The following is an 18,089-nucleotide window of genomic DNA, read 5'->3' on the forward strand; positions in this document are numbered from 1 at the left end:
AACTGGCGTGATTTTAAATCTCTCAAGTAAATGTTCTTTTTATTCTTTTCTTTTTTTTTCAAGGGGAAGAGACCTCGGTATTTCTACGCACGTAACTAAATTAAATAAAAGTTTACGACGCGGTGTAACCTTTTTGACACTGTGTAATATCCTTTGCTTTCACATGTTGCTAATGAAACTGTGATCAAAACTCATATCTACAAACAGATACAACAGCCAATCTTCCGGGTTAGGGTAAGCTTGTTAACACTTAATCATCCTCTGTAAAGTCATCAAATATATCATACGCTTCAATGTCGTCGTCTTGTTCCAACATTTCCAAGTACTTTTGAACCTCTTCATGACCGTCCCACTGATCCCCTGTGACTGATAACTGGGGCAACGGCTGCTCCACCCCCTCCCCTGACTGTTGTTTTAGTCTCTCTGCTAAATCTAAGGTCCGTTGATAAATGATTTCTCTGATCTTGTCATTTGTTCCTGGTAAACACCACCCATCTCGCTCATGACACTCGTCCTCCTAGCCGAAAGAGAACAAGATAAAGCTCTAAACTGCTTTGTATCTAGGATATACTAGAAAGGCAAGACAAAAAGCTATTCTATAAGATCAAAAATAATGCTTGCCACCCACCGCATAATCTCATCCCAAAGAGGAAGATGAGCTCTGAGAGACTAAGATAGAGAAGCTGTGCTTTGCCTATTATTAATACCGTGCGGTTTAAGAGTAGTTTTATTAACATATTGGCGCCGTTTTCTGTTGAGTGTCGAAAGTAATACGCGTTTGCTTTGGTTTTGCATTACTACGTTCTTTGATTGGTTGGCAAAACTCGCGCCATTTTTAAACCAATGAGAAGGAAAACCAAAACCAATCGTGCACGCGTTTTCCCGCGCTTGGCGCCGCCGGGTTACATGTATTTGTAGCGAAATCTGATTGGTTCATTGCGCTCTTTGCGTCTGTTGTGATTGGCCAGAGCAATTTCTTTGGTTTTGGTTTTCCGACACTCAAATGAAAACCGCTCTAATCTTTAAGTATAAGCTTGAAGTATAATTCATTCTTTCTGTTTCTATCTAGTATTACACTTGATTATGCTTGCTTTTACTATTACTGTGTTCTTATATTTTATTCTAACTTTTAATATGTACTTTATTGAATGAATAAAGATATTTTATTAACTTATTATTTATTTTATAAACACGTCATAGAAGGCTGTTCAGAAAGGAATACACACTCAGTCACCACACTAAGTGGCACACCGCATAAACATGGTCTCTCCCCCCCCCCCCCCCCCGCTTCCCGCAATATTGCCTTCATATAACTTTTCTTTCACTTTACAAAAAATCAACATTGAAGGGGTGAGAGACAAAGAAGGATGGCCACTTCAACATTTGTGACAGAACGCATATCATCCCATCTAGGAAGGAGTGTGGCATTTCTTGCTACTTCATGCTGGACACCCTGTGATGGAGTAACATCCTGTCAAGAGGGGGGAGGGGTGGTGATCTTTCTTGTCACTTCATGCTGGGTATTCTGTGCAGTACTCCGTTGTGTTCACGCTAAACAGCCCGGCCACAACAGAGTCCCTTAACGGAAACATAGCACCGTTTAAACTGAAATCCTAGCCTTGTCGCTACACTAAAATCACTAGCTGAACATACCTGTCCGTCATTAATGCTGACAAGTCTCTGAATCTCTGGATCATGCAGATCACACAGCTGGTAAAACAACTGTTTCTGTGTTGGCATTTTATTTGGAGTAAACACGTACGGCAAATCTTGTTCTTGGCTCTGTTTATTGTCTGGCTTTTCATCACTGCCAATTACAACAGCTTCCTTTACCAGCGTGCCTTGGGAAGAGGTTTTCTTGACTAAGTTGGGGAGAGTGTAAATGCTTGTGTCTTTTTTGGCTTTGATTGGAAGGTCCTTACTTTCCCTTCGAGTGCCAACTCGACAGTCCAACATCTGATATCTGTTACAAATAAATACCTTCAGTTGTTAATTTAGACTATTGAGTGTCTTTTTCCACTCTCCAAGGAGAATGGTTGTTGTCTATCGAGATGTAAAAAGATAACTTTTGTTCCTCTTTCTCCACTGTGAAACCTACATTAGGGTGTCTGGAGTTAACGAAATGATTAAAAATGGTCATTTTGAAATAAACAGAAAAAGTTGTCTAAAGATGAACATGTAACACTGATAAAATGAAACTTCAGGGACTTTTTAGTGCACTATGATGGGATATTAAGTCCACAAGGCAACAGAGTTGTAACAGCGCTACCAAACTGTCTATTATAACAAAAGGATTTATTTACAAGCTTTTTTTCCAGGGTGTTCAACATGGAATTTTTATTTTACCAAACTGTGAGTCAGCCAGAACCTGAGATGATTTCAATAGGACATGTTTTGAGAAAACCTGAAACTTACATTTTTGCACTGGGATCTTTCCGAGGATCATAGCCAATCCTTGTCCAAAGTGTTCTCCAAGGACCATTAAGCCAGTAATATGAAACGCTTGCTAGCAACTGCTTTAGTCTCTCTGCTGAAGTATGAACATGAGACTGCAGTGCGCTCCGTGACCAAATTGGCCTGTTAATAAAAAGTTTTTGTACCACCTCCACTAGACCATCTTTGACTCTGTTTGCTATTTCTGTTGCTTTGGGGTTTGGTACAGAGGGGACTTCAGGCATCCTAAAATGGGCGCCTACCGCATTAGCAAGGCGTCTATGTCTTGTTCTAATGCCATCTAGTCTGGAAAGCAAAAAGAAAAACCTGCCCGTCAAAACATGATTGTCATGGAAACAAGAAATTCTATGAACATTGACATGCCACAGCAAATTGTTCCCAGATAAATTTTAGAAAAAGTTGCAAAGTTTAGGATGCAGTTGCCAATAATATTTATTGAGACTTTGTCCTAGCCTGTTACTGCCCTGTGCCAAACCCTAATCCCTTGCCTTTGTACTCATCTTGAGTCCGTTGTTGTTGTTTTGTATATCTTGTTACTTTCTGTGATAATTCAATAGGTCAAGGTGAATGAATAAAAAAAAATAAAAGGTTAGCTGGTTTTTGCCTTAATATCTAAAGAGGCTGTTTGCACCTGTCTCCATCCAGATCACCACCCTTGTCTGTACTTCCTTTTCCTGTCTGTGGATCTGGGCGGTAGTTATAATTTGTTGGACAGTCAAACCGTGCAAACACAGGAGGAGGCAAATGAAGAGGAATATCTTGATTTAGCGCGTCAGCATCTTTCACTTCTGCCAAGAAGTCTGGCATGTCAGGAACAAGATATTGAAAATCTGCCATCACTTCAAATCTGAAAGAGACATGTAAACATCAACTGCAGTATTTGAAAAATAAATGCCCTTTTGTCTAAACTTATAAATACAGACCCAATCAGTCTAATGTATAACTTATCATCAGTTTTATTTATTTATTTATTTACCACGACATACAAACATAGAAAGTTACAATGAATAATAGACTAGGATTGTACATAAGTTTAGAGTAAATAATAATAGTGAAAGAAGAAGTAAGAAGTGGCGGAAGACCTCAAGAAACCCCCGGGCTTATACTGAGAGGTCTCCTCAGAGATATGTTAGGACTTTAAGACCAGTAAAGACACTGTATTGAGAATTTTTAACTTACGGTGGTAAGACTATAAAGACATACCAGAGTCGGATGGAGTTGGAAAAGTTTTGATGAGACTGGAACTCATGCATGTATTCTAATCAAAATAAATGCCTTGTTCAAAAAATGTTGTAACAAAAATGGATTTAAATAGTTTAAATGAAAAAAGTTTAGAAACTGCTTGCCTAATGCATCTAGGTATACTTAAGATCCCAGTTGGAAAACAAGTTAGTAATCCCACCGGTATTCTAGTGATTATCCCCCAGAAAGATCCATATTTAAATCCCTCAGAAGATGAACCACTAACCTCAAGTTTAGTTTTTGTTTTAAAACATTTTTAAAACTAGATTCAGGGGTGTAACAACTAAGTGTGATAAAACTGTTAAAAAAAGGTTACTTTTACTTCGGCCTCAAGGAACAATGCTAACTTATGCATGCGTAAGATTCTAGGTTAGGAAAATATTTCATATAAAAATTACATTGATTTCTTTATTTGGCACAAAAATCATAAACACTGAAATCAGTAGTCCACAGGTACTATCTATTCCAAGAAACAAACAGTTACAGTGTATCTGTTCTAGGAAGGTTCAAGGAACATTGTGAGGTTTGAATTCCAGATAATTGTTAGGGACAAATTCCTTCACACATTTTTAGAGCCATACAAAGGTTATTGAGTTTATTTTACTTCATTGTTTTCAATAAAAGCAAGCATAGCATCTGACTTTTTAGTGTTTTCTGAGACTGCTTTTGACTAGTATTTTGATGTGCTGATAAGAAGGCTTGACTGTGCAAGAGCTACAAACATAAACGACCGATTTTTTTTAAACTCCACTCTTGTTCCAAGACTTCTGCATTAGGAGTGCGGCCTCTCTCTTCTGTTCCCTTTCTTTTTCATGTCCTTCTTTTTCTTTTTCTTTTTCAGTTTTTTTTATATCTTTTCATCCTAACTTTTAATCAATACGCGTATATAATCGCAAATAAGTCGTAAGTAGTCCTAGTACTGTATATGCACCCTTAAAAATGGACTGTAAGTAGCACAAATATTCTATTATAAATAGTATAAGTATCGTATTGTACTATAGTGTAGGTATTGTATTTGAATCCATGGCTTAACTAGGGAATACCCCGCCACTCCAAAAGTAATCCTGGAAAGAGTGGCTACATGGCTACGCAGATACCACGTAGCTGCGTAGCCACGTAGCCACGTAGAAGTACATGACTGTATGACTATGCCTCGTTCTTTGTGTGAGCCACGTAGCCGTATAGCCAGGTAGCTGCGTAGCCGCGTAGCCACGTAGCTGCGTAGCCACGTATCCACTCGTTCCAGGGAGTGGCAGGGTATTCCCTAGCTACTCCGAATCCATCAATTCAAATATATTTTGCTTTTCATGGAGGTTAACCCTTTCCCGTCCGAGGGAAATGGCGAATTTTTCTAAATCGCTAACTATGAACTGGAAGACTATATGTGATATACCATTTAAAAGGTATTTTCTGGAGTGTGCTATAAATCACACCAACAGAGATGGAGGAGGTCACATATTAGAGTGAGAAAAGTCCAAAACGAAAGAAGAAAAACTTTGAAAATTTTCTTATTCGTTGTACATACTGGGTGTCCCCCTAAACTATAGCTTAATGTACAGCTCTCAGTGCATTGCTTGTTGTAAGATATCAACTGGATACTTAACGTACAAAGGAAAAAAAATCCAAAAGCTTGAGGGGTGGTAAATCAAGTCTCATTTAGGCGGGGGCATGATTTTATGCCTTCAATTTATAGATCTTTCAAAGATCTTTTGGTTGTGCAAATTTCACACAAATTGACCAAATACTGAGCTCATAATTGCGTCTTGTGCCATATGGCACTCTTGGTCGGGAAAGGGTTAAGGCAAAAATCTTCAAAAGCGGCATACTAGCAAAATGGTCCATCTTTGGCGAACAGTGTAATTAATTATTATAGTTCAAATTGTTTCGCTTTTATAGCCATTTGGTGAAAATAATCAGTAGTGTAGCAGCTCTCATAATATAAGCCTGTAAGTATTGTTTTAATAGTGTAGAAGCTGCTATTGTTTTTTTTAGGGATGGGGATTTTGTTCTGTTGTCTTCTAAAAGAGTTACAAGCCAATCACGTGAGACCTCATGAAAGCTATTACATCATCCAATAAACTCACTATCGGTGAACCAACAAATACAGGTGCAATCGCTTTCAGTATGTAGTCTTAGTAGATCTTATGGCATGGATGGTGGCAAGTGTAAACACTTGCAAATTGTTCACTGCAGAAGCTCTGAGTCTAGCTAAGAGAGGTGGGGAATGGTGAATGCGAGACAGCGACATTTTGACTTTTTAAATTCTGAGATCGAGACCTTGAAGTATTTTAAATGCGAGCATGAGACAAATTTCAAACTCTTGAAATTGAAATTCGAGTATGAGCAAGTGAGCCTCCCTTAGTATGAGCTTGTACTTTAGTATGAGCTTGTACCTTAGTATGAAGTCTTACAAACGAGTTTTGTGGAAATATTCAGACAATTTAAGATTAATTTTAATTTCTCGGAAATTTGAAAATTGCGTTATTATAACTCTATATCATGTAACGATACTTCAGACGTCCGTCATTCATTTAAACAAACAAATATGGACTTCTAGACTTTCCTTAGCCTTGCAAAAATTCGAGATTGCGAGACATAACCGCCAAAAAAACGATACCGCAGAATCGAAAAATTCGGCTAAAATTTTGCGAGACCCATAGGTTTTGAAGGACCATTCCCCACGGGTGTCTAGAAAACTCAGACCTAGAAAACTCAGACCTAGAAAACTCAGACCTCAGACCTCAGACCTAGAAAACTCAGACCCCCCAACTCTGGAAAACTCAGACCTAGAAAACTCAGCCCACCTTCAAACTAGAAATCTCAGAAGAAAAAGAGGTTGGAAATTGGAATACATTTTCATTGCGGTGAAATATTATACGCTATATTTGTACAGTGTCTGCCTTTTATTTTATAACTAATTGCAAGATAACGGGAAAGATAACAACAATGTTTCCTGTTTCGTCTCATGACACGAATTTGCTCTTTATGAGAATGAATCGACTGATTGGCATTTGTAAATTTCTAAAATAATAAAATATTTTATATTTAAAAGAATCACGGCTCGTGTCAAATTGTCTACAGTGACAATCGCCTCACTTGACAAGAAAACTCAGACCCCCCAATTCTGGAAAACTCAGACCTAGAAAACTCAGACCCCCCAATTTTGGAAAACTCAGACCCCCTTCAAAACTCAGAAAAATAAGTAAACGCGAAGAGAGAATAAAGCAAAAACAGAAACATGAAACCACCAAACCGCGCCAAAATGTCATGTGCTGTTCATGTCGCGTGACCGTCACACAACGCCGCTCAAGCCACATCCGACATGACAGTGTAAAATGATTTTTTAACACAATATGTCGATTACAAACACTTAACATCGATTTTTTTGTTAGCACCAAACTGACACAATTTTAGTCCTTGAGATATTTAGGGGTATCATGATTTGGATTTTGCTCTATTCTCTCTTCGAATAAAAAGCCAATTTCGTGTCAGAGACGACAGGAACGGAGTGTTGTTATCTTTCCCGTTATCTTGCAATAATAAAAGGCAGACACTGTATAGCGTATAAAAAAATGAATTCCATTTTCCAACCACGTTTATTTCTTTTTCCGAGTTTTGTTGTTTGAAGGGGGTCTGAGTTTTCCAGAATTGGGGGGTCTGAGTTTTCTAGGTCTGAGTTTTCCAGAACTGGGGGGTCTGAGTTTTCTTGTCAAGTGAGGCGATTGTCACTGTAGACAATTTGACACGAGCCGTGATTTTTTAAGTATAAAATATTTTATTATTTTAGAAATATACAAATGCCAATCAGTCGATTTATTCTCATAAAGAGCAAATTCGTGTCATGAGACGAAACGTACAGGAAACATTGTTGTTATCTTTTCCGTTATCTTGCAATTAGTTGTAAAATAATAAAAGGCAGACACTGTACAAATATAGCGTATAATATTTCACCGTAATGAAAATGTATTCCAAGTTCCAACCTTTTTTTCTTCTGAGATTTCTACATGCAGTTTGAAGGGGGTCTGAGTTTTCCAGAATTGGGGGGTCTGAGTTTTCTAGGTCTGAGGTCTGAGGTCTGAGTTTTCTAGGTCTGAGTTTTCTAGACACCCCATTCCCCACCCCTAGCTTGCTTACATAAACTTACTTGTATGTGTTCCCTACTATCCCCAATATTTCCTGTTCATATTTCACTTCTGATGGTTCGTCACTTCCTTCTCGCCTTTTCTTTTTTCGTTGCTTTACTCGGAGAAGCAAGTTCGCTGTGGGGTATCGATCAGCGCATACTGCATGGCAGTATGGGTCCCCCGGCCGGAACGAAAGTTCTAATCTCCTTGCTGGACTAGAGAAGGTTCTTGCGACAGTGTCTTCGCCTCCTAGTGTTTCAAGCATGCGTTTCTCATCCTTGATATAACCAGGGTATTCAATTCCAACAAGTCTAACTTGATTGAATGTTATTTGGCCATTATTTGAAGAGGAAACACTTCTGTTTTCCTCCAAATTTTCGTCCATGTCTTCCGCCATTTTGTTTTCAACCGTGGAGCTGTTAACCGCTGGCCATAATGAAGGTAAAACAAAACATAAATGTGATGAGAGGAACGGACGGAAGCGAAAAAGTTTATGTAAGTTTCCCCTCAGCAAACGATATCACATTTACGAAGGAATCATTTTGTGATATGTAAAACTTAGTTTCATAAAATGTGAAACTTTTCTAGAAAGGAAAATTATAAAACCAAAAGAAAGTTAGGTAAAGCAAAACCTTTCTCTCCCTCCCATCCCCAACTTGCAGAACAATATTTTTAGAGCCGTCGGTTTCTTAAGTTAGCGGTAATATTCAATATGGCGGACGAACAAGAGAGTTCATGTGCTTTGAGTTACGAAATTTTAGCGGAGTGCTCGTCAAGCAAGGCTCGAACTGCAATACTAACATTACCACATTATGAAGTAGAAACTCCTGTATTTATGCCAGTTGGGACTCAGGGAACGATGAAGGGACTTACCTCAAAACAGCTCACTGAATTGGACTGTCAAATTATTCTTGGTAACACTTACCATCTTGGAATGAGACCGGTAAGTTAATTTCACGTGGTACTGAATAAAAACAAAGTAACAGAAGCAATGCCAAAATTAACAACCCCTTGCCCACCAAAAGTGGTCTGTTTGTTAAAAAGAAAAACTTCAGATAGACGAGGAAGAGGCCAGGGAGGGGCTTGGCAATTTGGGAGGGAGGAAGAGAGGGAGGGTTGGTAGTTTGGGAGGGGGAAAGGGGGCTGGGGGCAGAGGGCTGGCAGTTTGGGAGGGAGGGAGGGTGGGAGGGCGGGGGTTGGTAGTTTAGGAGAGAGGGAAGGGGAGGGGGGTTGGCAGATTGATATAGAGGGAGGGAGTTGGTAGTTTGAGAGAGAGGAAGGGCCGGAGGGGGTTGATCGTTTAGGAGAGAGGGGGAAGGCACAGTGAGGAGATTCAGTAGAAATCTGAAAATGTTATAATTGGCATGAATGTATTATTTGTTAGGGAACAGAGATTTTAGAGAAGGCTGGAGGACTCCACGGCTTCATGAACTGGAAAAGAGCTCTTTTAACTGTAAGTGTTAATCATTCAACTAAGTTATGCAATAGAATAATAAAATTTTTTGTTCATCAAGGAGGCCTTGCAACGTCTGGACTGCCTGCCTCTAAGTTTTCGTTCAAGTATGATCTGTTTCTAAGTGCAAAGTTCAAGGAGATTTCTTATGACAGCTTTTGTTTAGTTCAAATTAGTTTTTAATTAGGATAATAAGTATTAAATTTCATGGTATAAAATCAAGGCAAAAAATATATTAATATACTTTTTTCAGCTACTCAGTATATGACACTACATTAATAAACCAGTGTGGCATTCTGATATTTGCTTTAAAATTAATTTTTAACGTCCAGGATAGTGGTGGGTTTCAGATGGTGTCTTTATTGAAATTAGCTGAAATTACAGAGGAAGGTGTTAAGTTCCAGTCACCCCATGATGGCCAAGAAATGTTACTTACACCAGAGAAGTCAACAGAGATCCAGAATTCCATTGGAGCTGATATCATTATGCAACTGGATGATGTGGTCAGCAGTACTACAACAGGTGACATGCACTTCAATATTAAGCACAAAATTGAGAATGATGTATTATTCAGTAAGTGACATAGGCATACTCAAAAAAAAAATCTGAGTGCTCCCGTATCCGGAGTCGAACCTAAAATTTTAGACTTTCCGATTACTAGTTTGGATGCTCTACCACTGAGCTACACATGTACAGGAGACTCGTGGGAGCTAAGGCTATTAAACTAGGTTCATGGGACAAACATCCTGCATATTGCTAGGATACTGCTAGAACAAAATATTATTATACATTTACATGTTTAATTTAATTGCACACCTACAGTCAGCAAAGCAAATAATTAACATTACTGTTAGTTCTATCCCAGCCCTGTGAGTGTCAAATGTACCAATGTCAGAACTCCCATAGATTTTGAAATAATTTATGACCCAACAAGTTCCAAAAAATGCACCTGCTTCAACGGTTAGTACAACCTGTTTAACACAGATCATCAACAATTTATGTGGTTTAATTATTTGTCTCAAATAATCGATAGGCCCAAGAGTTGAAGAAGCCATGAATCGCTCAATCCGATGGCTTGACAGGTGCATAGCTGCACACAAACGACCAACTGAACAGAATTTATTTGCAATCATTCAAGGAGGATTAGACGCAGAGCTCAGGAAGGCTTGTGTGAAAGGTAAAGCACCTTTTGGTGGTTTGTTTTTCTCAATTAGCTCGACTAATTTATGACTAAGCTAAATTATGCAGTCCAATTGGCTGTCAGCCAAGCAGTTCAATATTATTGTCTGGCCTGCTCACTTTTGATCTAGTTACGTGCTTGCATTCATATTCATGATGATAAGCCTTTCAAATGGTCTCTTCCTTGGAAGTAAAATAGCACCAGCTTCAAAACTGATGTATTACTCACAGTCGTAAAGCTACGAGTTCCCTAAAAACGACTGCGAGGGAGGTTATGGCAAGGCTTACTCTGTCCAACTACGTCTTTTTCTTGTCTTTTTGTTTTGTTGAGTCAAATCAAAGTTTTATGATTTGAATGAATACATCTAGAAATGGTACAGCGCCGCACCCCTGGTATTGCTATTGGTGGTCTCAGTGGGGGAGAAGAAAAGTCATTGTTCTGGAAGATTGTCACCCTCTGCACAGATCTGTTACCAAAGAATAAACCAAGATATCTGATGGGAGTGGGGTAAGAAACAAACAAGTTCTGATACAATGATGTAGTATAATAGAGCATATTTTAATAAAATCTGTTGAATGTGTTGTTCCAGAAAATATCCAACCCCCACCTCCCCCAACCCACCACCCACACATAGAAAATCAACTAGCCAGCATAGCTGCTAATAATTTGTCTGTGCACTCCTAATACAGATTGGAGTTGGGATTGTTTTGGACATTGATGGAATGAATGGATCTTGGGACGTGTATCTGGCATCCCCAACTTGGCAAAGGAGAGAGAACCTGAGATTGAGATCATCAAACCCACTCCCTAATCTTTGATTATTAATAGTTATTTATGATCATGGATAACTTTGGTTGTTAATTAAATGTTTTTAAATTGTTTAGCTATGCTGTGGATCTTGTGGTGTGCTGTGCATTAGGAGTTGACATGTTTGACTGTGTTTATCCCACAAGAACAGCAGTAAGTACATTTAACATTCTTAAAATATGCCTTTGTCTTGAGATTTGAAAAAGAGAAAGTTTTTAAAAGTCTATCCACAGTGTGTATTTTGGGTACTACCCCACCTCATCAAACTCCCTCAGGTTCATAATTCTCCCCATGCTGAGGGAATAGTCATGAGAAAATAGAAGGTCTGTGAATGGGCTACAAATATTTGTAATGATTTTGGAAAACATATCGAAAAGAAAATGAAAAAGTCCCCTTCCAAACAACAAAATCAAATTCATGTTTCTTTGCAGTATTTCTATCCCTGCACCTTTAACAGCAGTGTTAACAAGTTTTTCACCAGACCATGGGACTGGTAGTTTTTGAATATGTGTGTACATCTACAGTCGACTCCCAATAACTCAAACCTTTAAGGGAAATTGGAAAAAGTTCGAGTTATCGGGAGTTTGAGTTATCAACGGTGAAATTATATAGATGACCTGAAGGGAAAGGAAAATTGGTTGAAGTTAGCGCAAGGTTCAAGTTAGCGGGGGTTTGAGTTATGAAGAGTTGACGTTATAATTTTACATGCATAATTTTAAGAAAATCTTGCAAACCCAGAGACTTTCCAGGATCTGATGCAGCACTTGCAGATTGTGCGGTTCCAGAAAATCCATACTCCCCCACCCTCCTCTCCCAGGAAATTCCAGTTTAGCTTCAAAGATTTTACTTCTTAATTTAAGACCCCCCTCCTCCTTGGAATTTCTGATGACCTTCCATGAGGTGGGTAGATGGATTTTTTTCTGGAACTTCACGTTTATGTGAAATGCATCAGGTGAGCTACAAAATGTTTTGCAGAGATTTGGTACAGCCTTGGTTCCATGGGGACAGCTTCACTTAAAGCATAAACAGTATACCACAGATCTTGAACCTATTGATGGAGACTGTGGATGTTGGACGTGCAAGCATCATACCAGAGCATACATCAATAGTCTACTGGGCAGAGAAGAGGTGGCTTGCCACTTGTTAACAATTCATAATATTTATTATCAGGTAAGTATGGTCTGTGCAACTCTTTGGTCATACAATAATTTCTTACTATAAAGGTGAAAGTGTTAAGAATTACTGGTAATCATCCTTTATTGGTAGTTCAGTTGAATATCCTCGAATAATCACACCTAATGGAGCAAGTAAAATTATTCAAAGAAATACAACAAGCTAGTTTCTAGCAAAAAAAATCCTCAGCAGGATCATTAACAATGGCTCTATTGGACTCTGTTGAAGTTTCAGATGGTGAAATTTGCTGGTAGACTGTAAATGTAGATGTCTCTTAGGCAACAGTCCAAAATGCCTCTTGGTGTCTTGGTCAAGCTGCTCAGTTGGTAGTCATGTAGGATTGCAGGTGGGGGGGGGGGGCAGACTTTTGGTTCCTTCTCAGACCAGCTTAATAAAAGAAGCAAACCAGAACAGAACCAAATGGAGTTCAGCATGCAGCCCCTGCAACTGGTTAAATGGTACTTCAATGTCTGAGATTACTAAAATAAAGTTGCATGCCAAGAGTTGGAAATAGTTTGAAATTTTTGCAGCTACATGTAGTTTGTATGCTTTTTCCAAATGTGGGTGCATATCAACAAAGATTTCTCTCTAGTGGACAGCAAAAGTCTGTAAACACATCATATTGCAAATATTATTAATAACCATTTAATCTTTTTGATTTTTAGATGGAGCTAATGCGAAACATAAGGGAAAGTATTAAGAAGGACAAGTTTCCTGAATTTGTTCGAGGCTTTATGAACAGAATGTTTCCAGATAAAAAATATCCAGACTGGGCCCAGAAAGCTTTATCATCTGTTAATATAATTTTGGACACGGGAAATTCTGATGGTAAACAACAGACTTTATTTAAATTAAGTGATGAAGAAAACAAACCCACTGGTGAATGTGATTCTTCAGTAGTAAAATAAAAAAAAAAAAAAATACATGTATCAACAAATAAAAAGTCCTTCAAACAATCGTTTTTTTTTTTTTCCTTCAACTCATCATGTGGATAAAAAGATGGTGAAAAGTGAGCTTTGTGCATTTTTTATTTAGTTTCTATGAACAAGGGTATCACCATTCGCACATCATAAAAATAAAACTGGACGTATTGTGTTTACCCTTGGTGCGTGTCAAGGTGCTAATGGAACAAGCATTCAAACTTCACAATCAAATAACTTTAAAATAAGCATGGTTAAAATCCCAGCTGACAAGAGGCAAGCGTAGCCAAGGAGTTGATCTTGGAGTTACCATGAAATACCTCCAGCAGTCGCAACAGGACTTGATCCTATAACCACAGGATTTCAAGTCCAGCGCTCTAACCACTCAGCTATGCCGCATCTAGATTTTTCTCATTCTCAAATCAAACTGTACAATGCACCTTTTAACGCCCAGTATCAACATGCATATTCCCCTTACTCTTTTCAATATATTTTGTATAGTACTAGTTGAGAGAATTTGTTTAAACATCAAGACATTATTTTGATCATTGGTGATCATTTTCCTTATTCTCATGATCTTTATGTTTGATCAAGCAATTCAAACTGTAAGGAGACATTACATGCTGATCACTATTGGGGAATAACAGCACAAAGTACAAAGTGAATATTTATTGGTTACTTATTAATAATCACTTCTTTGCTTTACACTGGAAGCAGGATAATATCTATTGCCAAAAAAAAAACAACAACAAAAAAACAACAAAGTTCAATGTAGAAAATTAGAACAACAGTTGGAATAAGAAGATTCTAAAAGGCATTAACTTTTCTATTAAAACCTCGCGCTACTAAACTGTATATACATAAATTTGGACTGTAGTCAATCCCAAACTCCAAACACATCACAGCATGAGTAGTTTGTTTACTGATATCTCCAGGAGTCCCTAGCACGCTTTCTAAATTTCTCATAAAAGAAGTCATCAGTTGCCTTTTCTACTTTGTCACCAGTACGTTTCTTGTTTGGTAAGGGTTCCCCTTCACTCTGCACTGTTGTAGCATCATTTCCTTTCACTGTTGGTTTCTTGATTGCTTGCTCTTGTTCTTTGGCCTTGTCTTTTGCTGCTGCAGCTTTCTTGCTTTCAGCATCAATGTTCTTTTGCTCATCAAAAACTGAAATACAAACTTTACGTTACTTTTCTTTCCAATAGGTAAAAAGTCACTGGATGAGACACTTCATTGAAGAACTTGGGCATAACCGAGCTACAGTGCTTTTTAGACAATTTTTTCTTGTTTTTGGCCAGATTTGCCAAATTTTTTCATGGCCTTCCATTCCTTCTGGAAATGTTGCTTTGATGTTTTATCCGCCGCTTTGTGCTTCATTATGTGGTTAAAATGAAAATCTTGCTCACAATGGCATTTTACTGTAAACAAACCTGACAATGTGAAAAGATCTCAGGGTAATATTTTTTTTTTTTGAGGGCCACATGCAAAGAAGTTTAGCAAAACTGAGCAAAAAAACAATCTTTAAAAAGCAGTTTAGGTCAATTATGCCCCGAGCCCTGCTTCAAACAATAATTATCTAACATATTTCAAAATTGCCATACTGGAAATGGAGATCCTGCTACTTACCCTGACTGAAATTATGGGATACAGCTTGAGGAATACCAGGCATGGTTAAAGCACTGCAAGCTTTGCACTTTCTATGACACTGCCACTCAACTAATTTTAATGGTAGTTTCAAAGACAAGTTTCAGGAAACCAACCAACTATAAGTTTACTAATCCATTCTTGGTTTTCTTTGGGACTATTAACTTGTCCAATTCTTCAAATTCAAAGGAAGCAATGACCTACAAGCGGGAGCAAGGTGGAAATAGATTCTGGAGAGCCAGTGGTTGGTCAAGATAAAAGAGTCTACTGCATGGTTTAGTGTTAGTTGACCTTCACATCAGAATTTCTGGAAAATAAATTAATATCAATACACACTCCACAGAAGAAGGTCACTGGCAATTAAAAGGGGAAGGGGGACACGTCTAAAGGCAGATGTTAAACTAAACTGGAATTTCCAAAGGGTAGGAAGCAAATGGCTCAAACCAAAAACCACTCCAAGGGAAGGGGTTGGTGGGGGTTAAGACAATTTCTGGTACAATACATAATATTTAGCAAACTCACATCTACTGTGCAGCATGAAATTGACAGCCATATTAGTAGGCACCATTTCAGTTGGGCCTCTTGATTTCTTATTCCTTTGTTCTTCTATAATTCTCTGTTTAGCTTCCTCGGTTGCCTCAATATTCCTTATTTTTGCATCAATGCCAAGGTCCACCTCAGGGATTCCTGATAACATCTGATTCGATAACATTTCCTCTGAAGCCATGATCTTTGACTTTACATTGATGTTTTCAGGAACCTGGTACAGTAAATCCTCTTTTGACTTTGGTCTGCAAAGAAGTTTTAAATAAATCAGTAATTTAAATTTCCACAGTATCAGTCTTCATTATCTCAAACCCTGGCATTTTGCAGGAATACAAAATTTATGGAAAATTTAATATACATATATATTTTTTGCTTAGCAGGATGTGTCCTTCCAAACCTTTATTTTTTTATCAGATAGACCCCAAACTTACCCTCACATCTGCCATCTTGGATTTTTTACGCAAGCCAATATGGGAATATTTGTATATTCACACTGTACAAAGCAGATTCTGTGCATTTATAACAAATTATAGTTTAAAGTAAATTATGAATCCAAACTAGTAATCGGAAAGTCATAGGTTCAACTCCTGTTGGGAGAACTAAGATTTTTTTTTTTCTGAGTACACTTGTGTCACTGACTATAAAAATACATCTACAAATGACAGTTTAAGAAAAAAATATGAAATTAAACACCACTTGAACTTTTAAAATTTAATTTTTTGTCGAAAACAAACTTTAATTTACAATTCATCAAATATTTACAGAGCAAAAGCGATACTATTACAATTTAGCATTTGTTAAATAATGTTCGAATTATAAACAAAAAGATGATAGAATTTAAAAAAAGAAGATAATAATCTGTAATTATTACAGATTTTAAGGGCATGCCAACCTAGTAATCTTGTTGCACAGGTTTGTGAAATGAATCAATGAGTATAATGGGACGAATCAGCTATAAATATAACGAAACATGTTATACACACAAGTATAACTACTTGGACTGCTATAATATTAAATCCCTATATACAATGAGATGTAATTTCTCTACACAGCAGGGGTCTACTGACTTACAAAGATTATTTAATTAATTAATTAATTAACCTAATTAATAAATTTATTTATTACATTGTAAAGCACCATGAGACAGAATATGAGCGCTATAGAAATAAAGCTATTATTATAAGTAGTATTATTAAAAACTGCATCATTGTATAATGCAATTCGAGGGATTTGATTGGCTTAGCGGCCATGGTATATGAGCAATTATACCATGGCCGAGAAATGGCGACCATTAAATTGCCTTCTGGTCGTTCTTGCACAGCGAAATCAGTAAGATCTAGCAATATTTCTCGGTTGTTTTTAATAAAACAATTATTCCACTTGCACTTGTTGGATATGAGATGATTATAGCCAACTCGGCGCTACGCGCCTCGTTGGCTATCTATCATCTCATATCCAACGCGCGCTCGTGGAATAATTGTTAATTATTACCCTGCTAGCAGAGTTTCCTTGGTCCCCCTTCACTGGTAGGCGATAAAGTAACCTCTGCAAACTTTCATCTGATTCTCTATTGTGCATGTGCACGCTAACATCATCATGAATCATGCATACCGTCACTTTGTGAAAAAAAAACCGATTTTAAATTCAGTGAGTACACAAGGGCAAGGCACGATTCCACAGAAAACACCCGTCTTCCCTATAAAGATTCAGAAAATGTTTTCACTGAAAATGCCAACAAAACTTCTCAAGTCAAATGTAACCAAGTTTTCTTACATGTATTGACATGCCATCATATAGGATGACCAAGAAACCTCTGCTCACAGGGTAAATTATAGCCATAGAATTAACAAACCTATGAAAACAAGATTTGTTTACCAAACACCTGATCATGAAGGTAAGCTTAATATAGCTTTGGTCAAAGATGAAAAATAGAAGATGAAGTAAGCTGGTTGCGCCTCTAATTCAGTTGCCATCAAAAGCTAACCATTAAGCTAACCACTTACTTGCTTTGGACAATTTGATCGGGTTGAAAGCCTTTCCTTTTCGCCATTTCTTCCTCAATGTATTTTAACATGTGCGTGTCCTCATCTCTTCGGTTTGTCTCTGCCGCAAAATTTGCTCCCAGGTTGATAGACTTTTCTTTATCTTCCCCTTCTCTGTCACGATTTCTATCCTGAATCAAACTGTTTAACTCCACAAGTCCTCCTGTCTTCAATTTAAAAGGGTCGCTTTCCACTTCTTCTTCTGGCGCAAGTTTTTTTCCCAGAGCAAGAGCTGCCGCCGAAACGCCGCCATGTTTCTTCCGAAATCGCTGCAGTTCTTTCCTTTCTTCAAGCGTTTCGCTCGTTGAAATTTGTTCATGCTCATCATCATCCTCTTCTTCTGTTTCCTGGCGTTTTCGGTAATTTCTGCGAGGCATTCTTGGATAAATTTAAGCTTAAAAACTTGTTAAAGACTTAAAGAAAGAACGACTACGCTGTCATTCCAGTCATTCCGCCATCGTTTATTGCGAAGTGCGTGGGACTGGGATCTATTTTTTAATGAAT

The 18,089-nt window shown here is 37.8% G+C and overlaps 3 protein-coding genes across 3 annotated transcripts; 1 reads left to right on the forward strand and 2 right to left on the reverse strand.

Moving 5' to 3' along the window:
- Positions 1-123: 123 nt before the first annotated feature.
- On the reverse strand, positions 124-8,229 carry LOC146469676 (general transcription factor 3C polypeptide 5-like). The gene is made up of 5 exons (XM_085122991.1): positions 7,841-8,229; positions 3,086-3,301; positions 2,416-2,739; positions 1,654-1,963; positions 124-517 (listed from the first exon to the last, which is right to left on the reverse strand). The coding sequence occupies exons 1-5, from the start codon at positions 8,215-8,217 to the stop codon at positions 251-253; spliced, it is 1,494 nt and encodes a 497-aa protein (XP_084979117.1). The 5' UTR covers positions 8,218-8,229; the 3' UTR covers positions 124-250.
- Positions 8,230-8,526: 297 nt separating this feature from the next.
- On the forward strand, positions 8,527-13,924 carry LOC146469677 (queuine tRNA-ribosyltransferase catalytic subunit 1-like). Its single transcript, XM_085122992.1, has 8 exons — positions 8,527-8,763; positions 9,205-9,273; positions 9,606-9,795; positions 10,307-10,450; positions 10,822-10,960; positions 11,338-11,413; positions 12,236-12,430; positions 13,099-13,924. Exons 1-8 carry the CDS (start codon positions 8,533-8,535, stop codon positions 13,339-13,341), a joined length of 1,287 nt encoding a protein of 428 aa, XP_084979118.1. The 5' UTR covers positions 8,527-8,532; the 3' UTR covers positions 13,342-13,924.
- A 78-nt stretch (positions 13,925-14,002) lies between these two features.
- Positions 14,003-18,053, reverse strand: LOC146469678 (splicing factor C9orf78 homolog). Its single transcript, XM_085122994.1, has 3 exons — positions 17,547-18,053; positions 15,520-15,788; positions 14,003-14,520 (listed from the first exon to the last, which is right to left on the reverse strand). Exons 1-3 carry the CDS (start codon positions 17,960-17,962, stop codon positions 14,273-14,275), a joined length of 933 nt encoding a protein of 310 aa, XP_084979120.1. The 5' UTR covers positions 17,963-18,053; the 3' UTR covers positions 14,003-14,272.
- Between the last annotated feature and the right edge of the window lie 36 nt (positions 18,054-18,089).

Source organism: Pavona decussata, unplaced genomic scaffold (genome assembly GCF_977016875.1).
Source record: "Pavona decussata unplaced genomic scaffold, jaPavDecu1.1 SCAFFOLD_120, whole genome shotgun sequence".
Lineage (NCBI taxonomy): Eukaryota > Metazoa > Cnidaria > Anthozoa > Scleractinia > Agariciidae > Pavona > Pavona decussata.

Coding starts and splice junctions, on each gene's coding strand:
- LOC146469676 (XM_085122991.1), bottom strand. CDS start 8,217: ATGGCGGAAGACATGGACGAAAATTTGGAGGAAAACAGAAGTGTTTCC. Junction 2,740..3,085: donor GGTGATCTGGATGGAGACAG/GTGCAAACAGCC, acceptor TTTGCTTTCCAG/ACTAGATGGCATTAGAACAA. Junction 1,964..2,415: donor AAAGATCCCAGTGCAAAAAT/GTAAGTTTCAGG, acceptor TATTTGTAACAG/ATATCAGATGTTGGACTGTC.
- LOC146469677 (XM_085122992.1), top strand. CDS start 8,533: ATGGCGGACGAACAAGAGAGTTCATGTGCTTTGAGTTACGAAATTTTA. Junction 8,764..9,204: donor ACCATCTTGGAATGAGACCG/GTAAGTTAATTT, acceptor ATTATTTGTTAG/GGAACAGAGATTTTAGAGAA. Junction 10,961..11,337: donor AGATATCTGATGGGAGTGGG/GTAAGAAACAAA, acceptor TAAATTGTTTAG/CTATGCTGTGGATCTTGTGG.
- LOC146469678 (XM_085122994.1), bottom strand. CDS start 17,962: ATGCCTCGCAGAAATTACCGAAAACGCCAGGAAACAGAAGAAGAGGAT. Junction 15,789..17,546: donor GATCAAATTGTCCAAAGCAA/GTAAGTGGTTAG, acceptor ACTTCTTTGCAG/ACCAAAGTCAAAAGAGGATT. Junction 14,521..15,519: donor TTTCATGCTGCACAGTAGAT/GTGAGTTTGCTA, acceptor TTTGTATTTCAG/TTTTTGATGAGCAAAAGAAC.